The 17,638-nt window shown below is 37.5% G+C and overlaps 1 protein-coding gene across 2 annotated transcripts in view; it reads right to left on the bottom strand.

Moving 5' to 3' along the window:
- Positions 1-4,664: 4,664 nt before the first annotated feature.
- The window catches only part of tp53i11b (tumor protein p53 inducible protein 11b), a 45,073-nt gene continuing 32,099 nt past the window's right edge, over positions 4,665-17,638 (bottom strand). For both annotated transcript variants that reach the window (XM_024282521.2, XM_036212314.1), the window contains exons 2-7: positions 15,647-15,784; positions 10,784-10,842; positions 10,611-10,659; positions 10,230-10,326; positions 8,219-8,320; positions 4,665-6,770 (exon numbers count right to left, since the gene is read on the bottom strand). In XM_024282521.2, the coding sequence (XP_024138289.1) occupies positions 6,637-6,770; positions 8,219-8,320; positions 10,230-10,326; positions 10,611-10,659; positions 10,784-10,842; positions 15,647-15,775 (570 nt within the window). In that variant the 5' untranslated portion in view covers positions 15,776-15,784 and the 3' untranslated portion in view covers positions 4,665-6,636. The remainder of the gene's footprint in view (positions 6,771-8,218; positions 8,321-10,229; positions 10,327-10,610; positions 10,660-10,783; positions 10,843-15,646; positions 15,785-17,638) is intronic.

Genomic DNA, 17,638 nt, shown 5'->3' with positions numbered 1-17,638 from the left:
CCCCCCCCCCCCCTTTACTTCAAATAGCATGTACCTGCTAGCTACAAAAAACCCAAATTCCAAAGACTTCAATTGAGAAATAAATAATAATTACTCAGTCATTCTACTTTTTAGAATAGCCATTCTAGCTCTGATAACTTTTTAAGATCTTTTTGCTAAACCTAAATATTTTTTCATGACATTCTTTCTTTATCTCAATTCATTGAAGTTATAAACTCACCAATCAGAGGCCTCAGTAAAAGCATGTCGTCCCACCTTGACCGCTTGAAAGATTCTCACAAGCCCACTTTCAGTGGAAGGGGTGTGGACTTCAAACTAGCTTACAAACGCCAACTCAGACAGACTCAGTCCATGTCTGGCTCCAACATGGATACGACCATATCGCGGAAAAATGGCGAGTGAATTGGTTTCATTTTGCTGGAGCCGGAAGTAAGACCTTTTGTAATGGGTGATGTCTCACCCACTCTGTCCATCTCTACATACTGTCAATAATCCGGATAAGTCAGGACGCTCGCCGTCGGGTTGTGACGCAGCAACTGAAATGGGCGGGGCAAGGTCTCCCTGCTCCGCTCCATTCTGATGCATCCACTTGCGGGCAAATGGATCCATCAACATCCTAATTTTTCTCATCTGAGCTGGCATTTGGTTCAAAACTGTGCGTCTGGAGAGCTCTGATTTTGCTCACCAGTTTTGTTGCACCGCTAATGTTAGCTTGGGGTTTTAAGAGGCTGTAAGCTAGTGCGAGAGTGCGAACAAAGAGATGAGAGGATATGAGAAGAGGCTTTCTTCTGCTGGTATCAATTTTCAAAATAAAGCTACAGAGCTTGGTTAAAGCTATTTAAAATAAATATTTATTTAAAATACATTAATACAACTATATTTTTGCTGGTAAAAGTAACATTAGTAAATAGAAAATTGTCTTGTTCTGAAAGAAGAGTGAGGTCACATAAGAGTTGCAAGAATATGCTTTGATTTCATTAAATATATATACATTTTTTTGCAATCAAAAGGCAAACACGCATATTTTGGATATACATAATTCTGATTAAACATGTTTCTTAACTATTTTTTCACCAAAGGCTATAGAACAACAATGTTTAAAATGAGTGATTGCACCAGGTAGTAAATTAACAAATTGTGGTAAAAGTTAGATTTTTTTTATAATTAAATTGTCAACATAAAGCTAATTCTTTACAACAGGGCTGCTCAGGTATTACCTTGAACAAAGAATTTTTATTTGTCAAACTTATGTATTTAATTAAAATGTATTATATAGTTTATATTAAACTCTTGCAATTTAGAAATAGTTCTGCACAACACATGAACTTTTAAAGACAGTTTCTGATCATCCCCTGAATACAAATAAATGTTTATTTGCCTTGATGCTATTTCCATTAATACGATTATTTTCGTGGGCGTCCTGAAGTCTGACTGTTCCAGCAGCTTTCCCAGATGTTTACATGGCAACTACCTACACTGCAAGGTATGCAAAAGTGCTGTTTACCAAAAGGCCCTCAAAACATAAGGGCTTGATACATTTGGCGGAAAGCGTGGAAGGAATGCCTCCACACACTGGAGACCTGAGAACTTTTAATACATAAATAACTTCAACTAAACACACATTTCCTGGGTCACACAGTAACTCTTTGACCTTCTGCAAAGACCGTAAGATTCAGAAAGTGTCTTGGAATACAGAAGGAAAGGAAAGCCTCACTGGTTACATTTAATCTTTGTGTCAACACCAAAACCTTCAAGTTGCAACATATTCCACAATTTCAACACAAAAGGGAAACACCAAAACAAGGTGTGGGTCTGCTGAAATACTGAAAAAGCATTTGTTGTGGCATGTTAGAACAGGTTTTTACCTACATAAAGAAGGCTCCTGCTGGAATTTGAAAAGAATGTTGTTGATCACATAGAGTAAAGCTGGAAAACATAAAAAATAAATAAATAAACTGATTTACTTTGTATTGCTCTAACCCCATCCACCCAATCAAATCAACAACGTCAGATGTTTTCCTCGCTCGCGGGCCTGAGTGACTTCAGACTGAGCAGAGTAATTGTGGGTCGAGTTGCTGCCAATCATTCCCACTGTTAGGCTACAATTTATAATCAGTAGTTTTCACTGCTGACAATATCAAATTTAAAACGTGTATTCTTGCATTCAGTCCTATATCAAAGATAAACATTTCTTTTAATGATCCAGTACAAATACTGTTTAGAAAAAACTCACGAGTAAAGGTGGATAAAGGCAAACATAAAAACAACATTAAGAATAAATTATATTTTAGTTTTCATTAAGATCCAGATCTTTATCATATTAAATTTTCCTGCTGAATTCCTTTTGGGGTCACAGCTGGAGTTAACCCATCCACTGTGGGCTGAAGGCGGGGTACATCCTGAACAGGTCACCAGTCTGTTGCAGGGCCACACACTCACATTCACTCCTAGGGGCAACTTAGAGACCCCAATTAAGCTATGACGCATGTTTTTCAGCTGTGGGAGAAAGCCTGAGTGCGCATGCATGTACAGGGAGAACATCCATACTCAAAGAACCCAGCTGGGATTCAATATGCTATGAGAGGAGAGTGCTAACCACTACGCCACCGTATTACCATTGGTAATTAAAAGACTGAGTTTATGAAACTCTAGAATATTTTACAGTGGATGCAACTGCAAATACACTAAAATGTGAGAGAAGGGCTGGACCAGGAGCAGATGTGTGTTTTGGTAATCCACCTCATAAGAGAAATAATTAACATGGAATTTGAACAGAAATATGCTAAATTTGATTAAAAATGAAATATATTTTAAAACAGATCATTTTGGAGTTTTTAATTTCAAAATTGTGACTTCATCTTAGTGCCAACTGCACCTATGGGATGATGCCCCTCTGAGAAAAATGCAAACTCAGAAGAAATGCTGCATTCGTGTGCTGTTGGAATGCTTAGAAAATGCTTGCCTGACTGAGAAATTACACATGAACTTCAGAAAAACAACAAATATTAAAAACAAACAAAAAAACAAAACATGAATGCAGAGTGACTTTCTAGACAGAGGTCAATGTTTCTATATTGCACCATCTATGGAGGGTACGGAAGGGGATTTGGGCCACTGAAAAAAAAAAAAAGCCCATGAAAAATTCTGACTTTTTTCTCTGAATTCTGACTTTAATCTCAGAATTCTGACTTTTTTCTCAGAATTCTGACTTTACAGTCAAGGTTCTGATTTTAATCTCAGAATTCTGACTTTTTTCTCAGAATTCAGAGAAAAAAGTCAGAATTCTGAGATTAAAGTCAGACTTTTTCATGGGCTTTTTTTTTTTTCAGTGGCCCTAATCCTCTTCCGTAGGAGGGAAACCTGAAATGCATTGAAAATAATTAGGATTATCAATATAATTTATTCCATTTTGGCAGGTCAGATTAAAAAGCTTAATGGGCCGCATGTGGCCCCCGGGCCGTAGTTTACCCACCCTTTTATTAAGTGCAACCACCCCTTCATAACATTACCTTTTCCTTAATCTTTCTCAGAAACTTGAACCAATATCAATCCAAAAAAACATGGAAAGTAATTGATCAACATACTTGATACTTGGCTAGAATGTGTTGCAGATCTCATTAAAAAAAAATAATAATAATAAAAAATACAATAATGAAGGGGTTCTCAAAGCTTATGTGGCGGAAGGCCAAATTAAGAACTTGACATCAGACTGGGGGACAATTTCGGTGAAAAAAATGGATAAACAGAACAGTGACGTTTGATGATCAAGTGTTATTTGTACAGTTAACAGAGCATAAGAACAAGCAAGAGCACAATTTCAAACATTGCTCTAACTGAGAAATACAATCAATTTTGGTCAACAACAGACCTGTGTGATGTCTATGTCAGCTACTTTCCACATACATTCTTTTACAAACTCCCTGTCACTGAAGGGCTTGCTATGCTGATGTTGTGCCAAGGTACGTTCCCCCTGCCAGAATTTATTTCCACGTTTTCTGGCATCATTGATTTGTTTAAAAACATTCATATTTTGTCCCAAAAAGAGTTAAAAGAAGGTGGATGATTACGATAGACTTTATTCTGGGGCTTTGGGGAGTTTATTGTCATATTTTTCCACATATTCTAAACAAAACAACAGCTTTTTGTGTTATAAAAATTACCTTCGTTTGGCTAACGAAGGTAACAATTTATGCAAGTGACTTTATTATGGAAGCATGTAACCATGAGCAAATAGTTGTTGCTTCTACAATATGGGGGCACAGATTCTGGCAGGCTGGATTAGTTATGAATCTCGTTGTTTTATATAGAATATGAGGGGAAAAAATTAATAACCATCAATTAAGATTTATTGAGGGCCACAAAAACCCTTCCCGCGGGTTATACAATAAGAACCTCTCCTCTAGAGGGTACACGTATCTGAAATACAAACGTTGATCTATAAAACATTAACCAATAAATATGTTTTAAAAATGATATACTTTCAATCATACAGGGAAGTTTATAACAAATGTAATTTTATCCTTTTTCGTTCTTTATTATCAAGTTAAAGAAAAGTAACAACCATCAAATGTGCTTTAAATATTAGCAACGCTGCGTAATCAATTACATTTTTGTGTAGTTAGTCAATGGCAGAACAGAAAATGAGCTGATTTCAAACAATCAAATAATAAAACAATAGTGTTCTTTATTTCAAAGTGAATAAGTAAATACATACATTTTTAATGAGGTACAATATACCTAATATACATAAAAACACATTGCTACCACTCAAAACTTTGACGAAGATGCTTTATATACAACAGTATTCTAGATGCTGAATGACACAAGAACGGCCCCACAGAACTTTTTTTTCTCCTGTTTTTAAAATTTAAGAAAACTAGTAACCAGTATCACATTCGGTATAATTTACAACAGAGCGGCAGGAGGATGAAAGTCTTTCTGCCTCCCTTGATTTGCCCTCCCCTGGAAAATTGCCTCTCTCCAAAAATAACCTGCCCTGCAGACCTTTGAACATTTCACAAGGCTACCCATTTGAGGCCTGTAGCTCTGACGGAAATGGAATGACATTTTTCATGAACTCCATAATTACCATGCTAGTCAAGACAGAGCAGCACTGGAAGTTTGGGGTATACAATCTTATTTAGGAGACTCGCATCTAATTAAACACTAAAAAAGAAAAAAAAAAAATAAGCTACCTACTACTTATCAAGAGTGCACGAGACCTCACCCATGTTTTAAAGTCTCTCCATCAGACCTGCATACCCAAACATATTTTACATGGATGTGATTTCTTTGGGTGATTTTAATTTTGTTTGATCAAAAATAAATTAATGAAACAATCAAGGTCTGAGGGATTCCGATTAGGTTAGAGAGAGATTATATCTGATAAAGGACTAAGTTTGAGCTGTAGCATCTTATATGACTGATTTTCATGTACTTAGAGGTATAATATGTACAGAATTTACCAAAAGAAAATTGAGAATTTTTTTTTTTGTAAGTTTTCAAGTTAAATGTTGTACAAACTAATCAACTGTACTTGTACAGCAGCTTTTTTTCTGTAAATGGACACAGACTGCTACAAAAGTTTGTTCCGTTCGGGCTAACTGAAAGTGGAGGAAATCTGAAAAGAAATACTGAACGAGTTCCCTGTTTGCTACACGTGAAAGCCATATAATAGCAAATCCTTTTATTTACATATGTACAAAAAAGTAGGGTACAGTGTTTAAGACTGTTCTTTTAAGAAGTTTTAAGGCAAGACTGAGGTCATGATGCACTTTAAAAAGAAACAAAAAACCCTGCTACATCACCAGAATGGAAACTGTTCAGGTTTGTTCTGCGATCCATTGGTCACACTGGCTTTACTGTAAAGGTCAGTCACGCTGAAGCTTCACCTTAAATACCTAGTCTCTATCACATTTATTTAAATATCACGAGAACATATTTATTTTAGAAAATTGTTGCTATGAAAATTTTACTGTGAAATGCATACAGCAAATTGAGAAAATGTCCACATTTGAGAATAAAAAAAAAACTTGAATCACAATGTTTTGGCATTCAGCATTTCTTCTGTATGAATCCTCCTCTACTGTACCTGCAGCTAATGCATTTTCCATCAAACACGTTCATTTGAACAAAGATGATGCATTTACACCCATCAATAAATGAAAGCACAGTTAAGAAAACGCCAAACTTTTTTTTTTAAATCACTGAATACCAAATATGGATATCCTGTCCCTGTACATGAATAATATCATCAGATGTTTGACTGCACTCAGCACTGTACATGTAGAACTTACCAAGTGAGACACAAAGGCATCAACGACTAACCGCTAGCCCTGTACAAAAGAGCACAGCACAAAAGAGGAACATGTGCCATCGGGGCTTAACCGTACAGCCCAGTTGAAGAATATCATAATGTCACTATGGAGGTTTCCCATTCTTGATATAAAGTCTGTAATGTGACACTCATTTAATAAATACAGAGGATTATGTTAGGTTAGGTTCCTATAGAGGGGGGCGGGGGCTTTACTGGCAAAGTAACGCTCCGAGCCCCATTCAATATCGATCCAAACCTTTTCATCGTGTTTGTGCTCAGTCTTCAAATGTCCCCTTCTTTAAAGGGAGCGCACAGACAGCTCAGATCTTCTTCGGTTTACGTCCCAGGTGGTAGTAGTAAGCCATCGTGACCGCCAAGAAGAGCAGCCGACTGAGGAGCAGGAGAACGGCCATGTTGGGCAGGATGCCCATTTCCATTAGGGTGATGGATGTCACTGGAAAATAAAATGGAAAAGCATCAAATCTATGCTTAGGGTGAAGCAGGGGATTTAAAAAGACATAGAAAAGATATTTTTAAGGATTGGTTTAGCATATCCATATGCAATCAGGATTTGTAATACTGCAAGTCTCTCATTAGTTTTTACATTCAGTAAACTTAAATGTACAGTTCACCTCTGCTGGTATCTCATCATGCAGTTTTATGTGAAACTCTGTACTCTTATCCTTCAGTAAAATAGACTAATATATCCAGAAGCTCTTAAAAACAATACATAAAAAAAACTTGTCATTCTATTTCTACAGATACTTTGTTTAAACACAAACAAAAGTAACAGAAAGCAAAAGACAGTAACTTACATGAAATAAATCAGGCATAAAATGCATTTACATGTTGTAACACTATATTTAAAGTGTTGCTGTCAGTGTTAACGCGTTTACGCACACGATTAATATAAAAAAATAATAACAATAATATTTATTAACTAATTACAATAATTAAAGTTCTATCTTCCACCAATTCAGGATTCCACGGCGTGCGTTTATTTCTGATAATGCACACTTTATCCACTTATTCCGTTTATAACATTGTCACTTACAAAATAAATAAACAATCAATTTTTAGTACTTTATTCTTGTAGTGTTTTAAGTTTTGATCGCTTTTCACAAAAGGCGCACTATTTGATGGGTAATGTAGCCAGCGGCAAGAGATAAAAATATATGCTGATTATTACGATAGGTTAAAAGCATCAGTTCAGAGAGAAAGTTCACCTCTTACCGCTTGCTTTTGTCCAGATCATGAAGGAAAAGTTTGTTTGAAGAAGTCTGTACATATAGAACATTGTGACCAAACTTCTTCATTAGGCGTGCTTTCACACCCAGCAGCCAATCAGAATCGAGTATTCACCTGGACCATTTAAGGTGCAGAAACACGTTTGTTTCTAATGGCTGGATACCAGCATTTTTGTTTTCTTGGAGTAATACTGCAGACATAAAAGTCTTTACAGTTCTACTTATCTTTTGTTGTGCTTTGTGCACACAAATGACAGTTTTGACTTAAAACTTTAAACATTTCAGGCAATAAAAAATAAGGGAACCATTTTCTCTCTGGCCCGTTTTTGTACAAAAGCTGTATATTTTCATAAAATTTACCTTGTAAAACATTGTGATTGATAGTGGTTAATTACAACCCAAAAGTGTGATTAATCTGATTAATTTTTGAATCAGTTGACAGCACTGATTTAAAGAAAACAATATGGTTGAAGTTATTAAAACTGCGACTCCTCAAACTAGACACAAGAGGGCACCGTCAATGCACCAATGGCTAACAAGAGGCATTGTAACTCTGTTACTGTGAGATAAAACTGGAGCTGTGAAAGTAATGATTTTTATCACAGGAAACAAACAAACAAAAAAATCAACTTTATTACGTTTGTGCATTATTTACCTAGAAATTGAACGGCAAAGTAGCAGGCTTCACTGAGCAGAGTCCACTGGATGATGACCTTTTCAGCTGTGTAGAGACCGTTCCACATAATAAGGGCAAGACCTGGAGAGGAATATGATTAAAAGGAATTTATAGGTTAAAGGTTTGGAGGCATGGAATGAAAAAAAAAGCTTCTATTTATAGAAAAAAAGCAGTTTGCAGGTGCAAGAAATGTCATGTATACTGCAGGTACATGCCAAAGCTTCAACCTAATGTTGTAAATCGTACATTTTGATGAGAGCTCTCATTGGATTTATTCCCTACCCTTCCTGAGGTCCATTTTTCTGTATTTTACCCTCCCTGACACAAATGACGGAGGCTTTGGAAACAAGAGGGGGTGGGCAGAGAAGGTGGGAGGGCTGATGGACTGCATCCTCTCCCTGCCAGGATCCATCTGTGTGGCAGATGAGCCCCCATCCCTCACCCCTGCTACTGCACCTCGTCTTGTAAGACATTAGCCTCTCTCTTTGCTAATCCCAACAGCTCTGCTGACATTTGTGATAATGAAGCCAAGCCTTCAAGCAGCATCATGAAGCTTAAAGCAGATTCACCCACGTCTTCCTGAGAAGTGTCGGGTTTAGGGGTTTTTGTAGTTTTAAGAAACAAAGCAGTAATCCAATATGTTTTATTGTTTTATCAGTTTTGATTTCACTTGGCTGATGAATTAGGAAAGTCGTGCGTCCGATGGAGGACTGGAAAATGGAAAGCCTGGCGTTCTGACAGGTCTGATTCAGAGTAAACATCACAATTTTGCATATTCATAACCTAAAGACCCAATCATTTTGAAGCTATTGTGGAAGCATTCTCAGTGATATTTTTATTATGATTATGTTGTTTTTAGCCCAAATCATTCTAGTACCTAGTCTCTGCAGAGCAACAGTAGCTCCTTAGAAATTTGGTTTTGAGTTTTGGGCGGGGCTACTGGTGTAGAGAAACCCTGAAACCCCACCCCCCCCTACTACTGGGGAGGGGAGCCAATAGCCCTCGGTTTGTACTTTCTCCTGCTAGCTCTCAATCTAACATTACCTGTGACATACAGGTAATGTTAGATTGGCATTTGACGAGGAAAACCAAGACATTCATAGATCTACTCATCTACAATTAAATGCACCAGAACGGAGCGGAGCAGGGAGCATTAAGTGTGGCTTTTACATCACAAATTTGCTTTTTTTTTCCAAACGCCATTTTTCCATCTACTCCTGATTCACATTTTGAATAAAGAAATAATTATTAATGGAATTTTAAGCCTAGGATTCTTTATACATTTCCCTCCACCATCAGAAATATACCACCAGAACCATTATTAATATTTTTTTGTAAGTGGGTCTTTAAGTTTTCAGAAAGAGTTTAGTTTCTGAATAATGCAGCACATGAAAGAGAGAAAACTAAGCTTTATTTATTTACTAAGCTTTAAGGATACAAGCTGCAAGTGTCAATGAAGTGTGGAATGTTTTCTCTATAGAGTTCCTAGCCAACCAACCCACATAAAGGAGTCTGTCCTGCCATCCCCCACTGAATTCCCTCCAGATTTGGATCTGATAAAAATAAGGCAACAGAAACTGAGGCAACAGGAGAATTAGCTGTTAGATTTCTGGAGAATCCGTTTCTGTGCTCCTAACATTCCCCCTGGAGTTCTCAGTCAATTTTCCGAACTGTATCAGATTAAACAGCCTCCGTTTGTGGCCTACAGGAGGGACTTTAAAAGGAGAAAGAGAGCTCTTTATACCATGTCTCAATGAGTGTGTGTGCACAACTTTTTATGAGTGCATTAAAAGCCTGTATCACAACAGAGCACGTGCAGCTCAGCTGTGGACTTTTTTCTCTTTCAAATACATATGAAGACACTGAGTACCAACATGGTTGCAGCACAGTGAAAGCATTCACCCATGCAGCACTTTGACTGAAGCCATGCATGATAGGACCATGAATAGCTTTTTGAGCGATTTATGCGAGTGTCCTTCCCCAGACGTACTCAGCAGCGCTCCTCCGTAGAGGCGAATGGAGACGCTGGTGGTGGAGAGCTCCTCCTCAAAAACAACCTCATATAGCTGATTGGGAAACACCAGTGCCTGTGTGGGGAAACAAAAGCACAACACAGCTCTGTCATATCAGCACAGCAGCATTCTGTCCTCCAGAGACTCTTCCGGTTTCAGGTTCACACAGAAAGACTGTGTGCCCAGAAACACTGGGGACTTTGAGAATTTAGATGGTTTGACTGACAAAGGCAGAGCTGTCTGTCCAGATGACTATGGATGATAAGCTGGAGAGGAATCCACCTCCATTCTCTAATGACAAATAAAATGAAATGCACAAAAAAGGAATATAAAGTGGCGTTTTTAAAGCAGGCACTTACCATCAGAGCCATTACTGTGAAACCCACGGCTGAGATGAGGATCCACACTCTGCGAGGAGACACATCACATGCAACAAACTTTGCTAGAAATTATACAGAAATGACCTTACTGGGTCGGTCGTGATAACAAAGAGCTGTTCTGATGTACAGTGAGTGTGGAGCTGAAAGCTCACCTCAGCCCAACAGGCTCTCGCACTGCAAACTTCATCTCATTCCCGAGCATCTGGCTGATCTGTCAGCAAACAGAGCAAGAGGGGAGACAAAAAGAACCTGGGTTATGAGACGGTCAACGCTGACGTGTTTATCGGAAGACAACATTAATGAAAAGAACCCAAAATATGCTGAAGGAGCCTTAAAAAAACTCCTTATTAGAAAGAAGCACATTAAGAAGCATGGGACAGGAAAAGAGGCTGACTAATATGTTAATTAAGGACTGTGCTTGTCCTCATCTCCCTAATGACCTCCTGACGGTTCTGAGTGTGTGTCAAAATAAGACATCTCACGGAACGCAAGAGGAATACGCAAGTACTACCAATATGCCAGAGGAAGAGCTTTTTGTGACAAACGGAACCCCCTCCAGCACCCTCAAATACTATTTTTAGAGGCTGGAAGGCTAAAGGAACGAAAGAAAAAAAAAAGTAAATAACTGTTGAATCAGTCTGTCACTAGCTATTAAAATAAAAATGACTTTTTTTGGCAAAAATATTAGTAAATACACAGAAAATGCAGCATCTCCAAATAATAATCTGCATTTTAACTATAAAACAAACAGTTAAAATTAATATTTTAATTTTTTTGAGGAATCAGAGAAAGGTTTACTTTAAAATATACATCTAAATAGAAAAAAATAGAAAAACAATTATTCTAAAAATACTACATGCTTGATTCATTTTATTTATTTAGTACACTCCCACAACTCCCTTACCCTAAAAACCAACAACCCTCCCCATTTTTGCCACCGATTTTTTTCAGGAAGCAAAATGTCTGGAAAAGTTTTATCACTTTCTGGTAAGAGGAGTTCAAAGAAAACCATAATGACCGATTCCCAAAAGAATATCTAGAAAATCATATAAACTCGCTTCTATAAACAATATTTTCCCCAGAGACCATAAACATACTGGGAAAATATATAATCTCAAATGATACTCTACAAATATTTAACCCACACAGAAAAAGTCTGATTTATTTTGGTCAAACCGTTTAGGAAGAATCGGCTCCCAAAAATCATGGTGCGTGACACTCAGCGCTTACAATAAACGTCAAGGAGAAGATCTAGCTCCAAACGGCAGCTTAATCGTTTATATGGGACATGACAGCGATAAAGACAAATACAATTAATAATGATGCACATAAATCCAGTGCGGTGAAAGGTTTATGACACGAGCAGCAGATTTTGATGCGTTTGCAGTCAGTGTGCCCTTAACCTTCACTCCAACCTCCTTCGCATTAAAGAGACTACAAGGGATGAAAATAGGAAATGTGAGGACAGCAAAATAATTTTATGTTAAATAAATATAAAGGAGAAATCTTTTATAAACATTTGTCCATTTTTTTTATTTATTTCAGCTTATTGTTAAAGATTTCCTGAAGAAGAATCACTGGGGGGATTGATCCCTAGATTGACTGTCAGTCCCCACACTGACGCTGAAGTGCTTGTTTATGAATCCATCTGCAGCAGCTGTGATCACATGCCCAGGTGAATCAGCCTCCCTTTACCATGGTTCCAGGGGCTGTTTTTGACAGGAACACATAAATATTCATGGCTAGCATGACAAATGCTCGAAGGGAACTGAACGTTAACTGATGCCACAGGCTGGCTTTGGCTCGGAAGGAGAAACAGGAAGAGATTCAGTGCGCAGGCAGTGGTATTTGTAGACCAAAAAAAAAAAAAGGAAAGTCACTCAGTCAGCAGCAGACATTTAGAAACGTGCATTTATTTGTGCTACCGAGCATCAAAAATACTCTGGATATTCAGCATTTCTGTCAGATGGTGACAAAAACGCTTAGTTTCAGTGGCAACGCTGATCTCTGATGCCTCAGATGTTTAGATGGGGACTTGAATGATGGGATCTGGTACAACCAGGAATGACCTGTGACCTGCACTTGAAGATTATATAATCCAGTTTTACAAACCTTAAATCCAATATATTAAATATTTTCATTAAATTTATATGAACTGGTAAAAATCCAAGCCTTTTAATTAGCATTTTTTTCAAATACACAAGAAAGCTATGTCAATATGCTAAAAATATTTAAACTTAAAAAAAAAAAAAATACATTGATTTTTTGAAGTTTTTTTCGCATTATTTTAATGCAAAAAAAGAGTAGGTTCCTCTTGGTTAAGGGGAAATGACCAGCTGTGTTCAAAACAGAGGATGGAATGTAGATTTAGTCACGACTGAACCCAAAATGCGGTAAAAAGAGGTCACAGTAGCACTCAGCATCCCTGCTCTGCAGCAGGACTTCATTCACAAAAACAGTTCTCTCCAGCTGTGCCTGTAAATCCATCAGAGGGTAATTAACGTAGCTAATGTGATGGTGATCAGGACTTACACGTGCAGCTTTTCCAAAAAGTTTCCCGCCGCTGACGTTATTTATTGAAACCCATGTTCTGCTGTCGGTTCTGTTGGTGCTGCTTTGCCTTTAAGAGGGTTACGGTTGAAAGTTGAGCACAGCAAGTTTAAATCAATTTTAACATTGTGGATAAGGGAACAACTTCCACATATTAGCTAGCTAGATATTTTTCCTTATCTCTGGTGACAGACTGTAAATTAAATCACATTGACTGAACAACTAAAATAAGACCGCATTTAGGAAAATTTACTGCCTTTTAGATTAATAATATTTAAGACTAAGAATTTCTTTCAGTGTGGAAATCTTTCAACCTACATTGTTGTAAAATAAGCTGCAAAAAACAAGCTGACAGAACCACAATTACCTAGGTTACAGAAAACTTGACAGCACTTTTTGAGGCTGAGTTTGAGAGTCTGACAAGGCTGAGTGTAGCAATGGGGTGCAAGCTTGAAATTCACCGTTTCCACCTTTACTCAGAGATGTCAGATCTGCAAGTGATGGACAGAAAGCTAAGAATAGAGAACTAGATGAGTGCTCTTTAGAGTGATGTTAGAGCAAACATGTCAGAGTTTTTTCTCGGTTTGGATCAACGTTTGTTTCTCATGTTAGGCTGGATCAAGTGTGTAGGTGTGAGTACATTCATACACATACATAATACTGATCAGGGCTAAACATGGACCTGTGTAAAGAGGGGTCTATGGTCTGTTTGCAAATAGACTCTGGTATGCTTACTATATAAATATAAACTGACAGAATCTGGTCTATAATCAACAAGCTCCCATAAATGGATGCTAACATAAAAAAAAAAAAAAAAACTTTTCCTTAAAGCAAGATTTTTCGGAAATGTGAAACAAGAGAACAATATCAGGCACTATCCCAGCACATCATGATTATACTTCTAAAGCTATTCTGACTAGTCTTTGAGACTTCTGGTCAATGGGAGTGATCATCCCACACAGTTTGCAAATTTTAGTACAATTGTTAAAAAGTGAAATGAAAATTTGAACTAAACGGAACAAAAAAGGTCCATCCTAGACTAAATAGGGCACCTTTAAAAAGGGAAACAGGAAACAGGATTGTGCAAGTAGGAGTTAGACAAATACTGCATCCACTCTGGGAGAAAAGGAAAACTGAAACACATATTTCTAAACTAGACATTTGACACAAAAAAATAATATTTCAAAACCTTTTTGCCCTTCAATAATTCTAGCAAGATATTATATAATATACCAGACGGTGGTGGTGAAAGCAGCCGCCCTTACAGCAGGAAATATTTTAACATTATCGACAATATTTACCCATTTAAGAATTTCCTTTGAATATTTTGGAACAACTGTTTCAACAGATGCACTGGGGGAAGGTAAAAAATACAAGCCCCTCCTTTTGTTCCATGATTTGTAATATGTCTTATCAGTAAAGTGAAGCAGGAAGAGACATTCAGCAGACAACAGGAGCGTTTCCCCCCTTTGTTTACACGGACCATCAGGATGGAGGTAACCACTTCCTCTGGACGCCAATCTATGAGGCAAACTTTACTTTTTATGACCCTCTTTTGGCAGCATAGAGAAGAAAAAAATAGCTGAATGAGGCAAATGTTACACAAAAAAGTAAAAAATAAAGTATTTGATACTTTACTACAGGAGATTTTTCTGTAAACAAAGTAACTCTCCTTATCAAGGTTAGTTCAGCATCAAGCGTTTCTCGTCTCCATGGGTACAGCATGAGAAAGATTTAGGTGACAGATGCCTGGGTTAGGCTTTGTGCTAAAACATTGAGAGAGAAAACAAACACTTGAGAGGGCTGAGAAAAAGGGGCTGACATCTCATCACAAGTTAGCAGCCACCACCCTACCGTATGCCTTCTGCCTTCTGTCTGTTCCCTTTCCTCGTGTGCCTGATTAATATTTCAGTGAGGAACTGCCTTGTGTTCCTTTGAGCACTGCAATGCAATCTCGAAAAAAAAAAAAAAAATCTATACCAAGAAGGGAAATTGTGATTTAAATCTCCTTCTGTTGTTCCTAATAACCACTAATATGACTTTTTGCTTTTTGTTTCCTTGAATAAACCAGAACATGTGCAGCATTTTCACCATCTACTCGTGATATTTATGTTTAAAAAGGAATGAGGAAAGATTATGTGGAATGAAAAGACAGACAGGCAGTCCCAAAGGGTTGTCAGTCACATCTCAGTGGAGATGGAGGATTTTATGAGAATTTATAATCTAGATTCACTGAAGCAAAAGCAGCAAATATACACTAGAAAAATGAGCCAATTATTTCCCACTGTGGTTTATGGGGAAAAAAATCAATACCTTCTTTAATGGTTAATAAATAGCATGTGTAACAGTTTCCTTTTAAATACTTCAGTTGTTTACAACCAAGCAGTAAACCACTCTTCTTTGCAGTCTTTTGTTGACATTATTACCCACACAGAAAGAGATGACTGATTTTCATTTAATCTGACCTTTGAGCGGTGCACTTCGCCATCATCGTCCTCGCCACCAACACCGAGGATCTTGCGACTCTTCAGACGGCTTATCAAGTCTGTCTGACTGTGCTTCTTCATCAGTGGAGGCTGAGGTTTGGACGCCATGGTGCAAACCTGACATAAGAGGGGGGGGGACAGAAAAGAGGCATTGCTGAGAGAGTAAAATCAACAATAAACAAGCTACAATAATGATTTTAAAAAAAAAGAGGGAGACGTTTCAGTTTTTAGAAGCTATTTACACAGAAAAACATAGATGGAGCTTCTTTTCTTCAGTGTTTCACCAAGTAAGTCTGAGGTATCTACCAATCTACAGGTAACTCCCTTGATGTCTTAAATTATGTAATCCAACTTCACAGTTTAGCTTTTACAAACACCAGCAACCCTGTTGGGCTGAGTGAAAGCAGGACACAGGTGCCTGCTCACACATGGAAATGGTGCAGGAACTTCCTTCAGCAACAACAGCAGCTGCTGCTCACGATTGTTACTACAACTTCAGCTTGACAGGATTCCCAGTTCGATTAGTTTAACTGAAATCTTCAAAATGGAGGAGACTATCCAAGAATACAGCATGTTTTACACAGTAATAAGAACATATAAGAGAAAAAAATTGAAATCCTTGACTGTCTTTCCATTTTCAAACACATTTCTCTTCAAACGTAGTTGCAATCAGATCTGAGATGCTGAATATACTCTGTGGCTTTCCTCTGTGCAGCATAAAGGTACTTTCAATGAATGTGTAAAAAATCATTTGGTTGCCTTTGAAAATACGCCAGATTCTAGTGCTGTCATTGTGCCAACTTCCATCTATTTCTTATCGAGAGAAAGCAGACACCTGACTGTAGAGGAGCAGAGTAAACACTTGTAAAGCCGTGCTTCTGGTACTTTGATTTGCTGGGAGTCGTTTCCAGCAGGTGGTGTAGTATTACTACATCTGGTAGGATTTAGTAAAGACGCTCAAACAATCCTTTTAATCCATCTTTCTATTGACGAGTGAACTGAGTATTAGAACAATGGAATTTGATTGTGAGAAAGTCTTTTAGCAATGTAAACCCACCTTTACTATAACTTTGTTTTTATGCTTATCTTCAAAATCTTGAAAAAGCTTGCCAACGTGCTCAGCATACTCTTACCTTTTTATTATATGGAGGAAATATTATGAAAAAAATGCATTTTTAAGTATTTCTTTATTCAAATCGTTGTGAATCAGGAGCAGCCAAAAAAATAATCAGATGGGTGATGGGAAGTGGGGGTGGGGTTCCCACCCAAAACTCAGAGGCAAATTTCTAATGAACTCCTGCCACTCTGCAAAAACTGTCTTAAAAACGACAGGGTTTTTAATTTGGGCTAAAAACAGCAAAATCATGATAAAAGGACCACTGGGAGCGCCTTTAAAATAAATCAAAAGGAGATTGACTCATTGTGCACCCATGAAAACATGTTGGTTATATTAAAGTCACATACATTATTCCCCAATAAAGATCTAGACTTTCTTTATAGCTCCGTTTGCATTGTGCACCTAACAGTTTTCCTTAGGTTCACAAAAGTTTGGTACTGCTGCATTTTCAGCCATACAGCATTTAACACCAGTTTTATTGGGTCACTTATGGTTATTAAATTGCTTTCCATTTGCTGCTGCCTGCCACTGAAAGGAAGAGGGGCACTCAGACAGTGCATTTACTCCAGCAAGAAATGAGTTTTTATAGATGTGTTGAGCATTTTCAGTGTTTTAGCCCAAAATGTGTTTGAACCAGTCACGATGCACTACTGTCAGCCATCGTCTTTTATTCAACCTGTACAATAAACACAGGACTTTACTGGATCTGAACCAATATGCCTCAAAATTATGTTTATTGCATCTTCTTTAAAATCTGAATCTATATTTTTTTCTCTCTTCTCCATCCTGGTTCATCCAGTTGTTAACAACTAGATCCATATTCCCTCTACTGAAATTCGCATTAAAAACAAACA

This window comes from Oryzias melastigma, linkage group LG6 (genome assembly GCF_002922805.2).
Source record: "Oryzias melastigma strain HK-1 linkage group LG6, ASM292280v2, whole genome shotgun sequence".
Lineage (NCBI taxonomy): Eukaryota > Metazoa > Chordata > Actinopteri > Beloniformes > Adrianichthyidae > Oryzias > Oryzias melastigma.
This window is presented reverse-complemented; position numbering and strand designations above follow the sequence as displayed.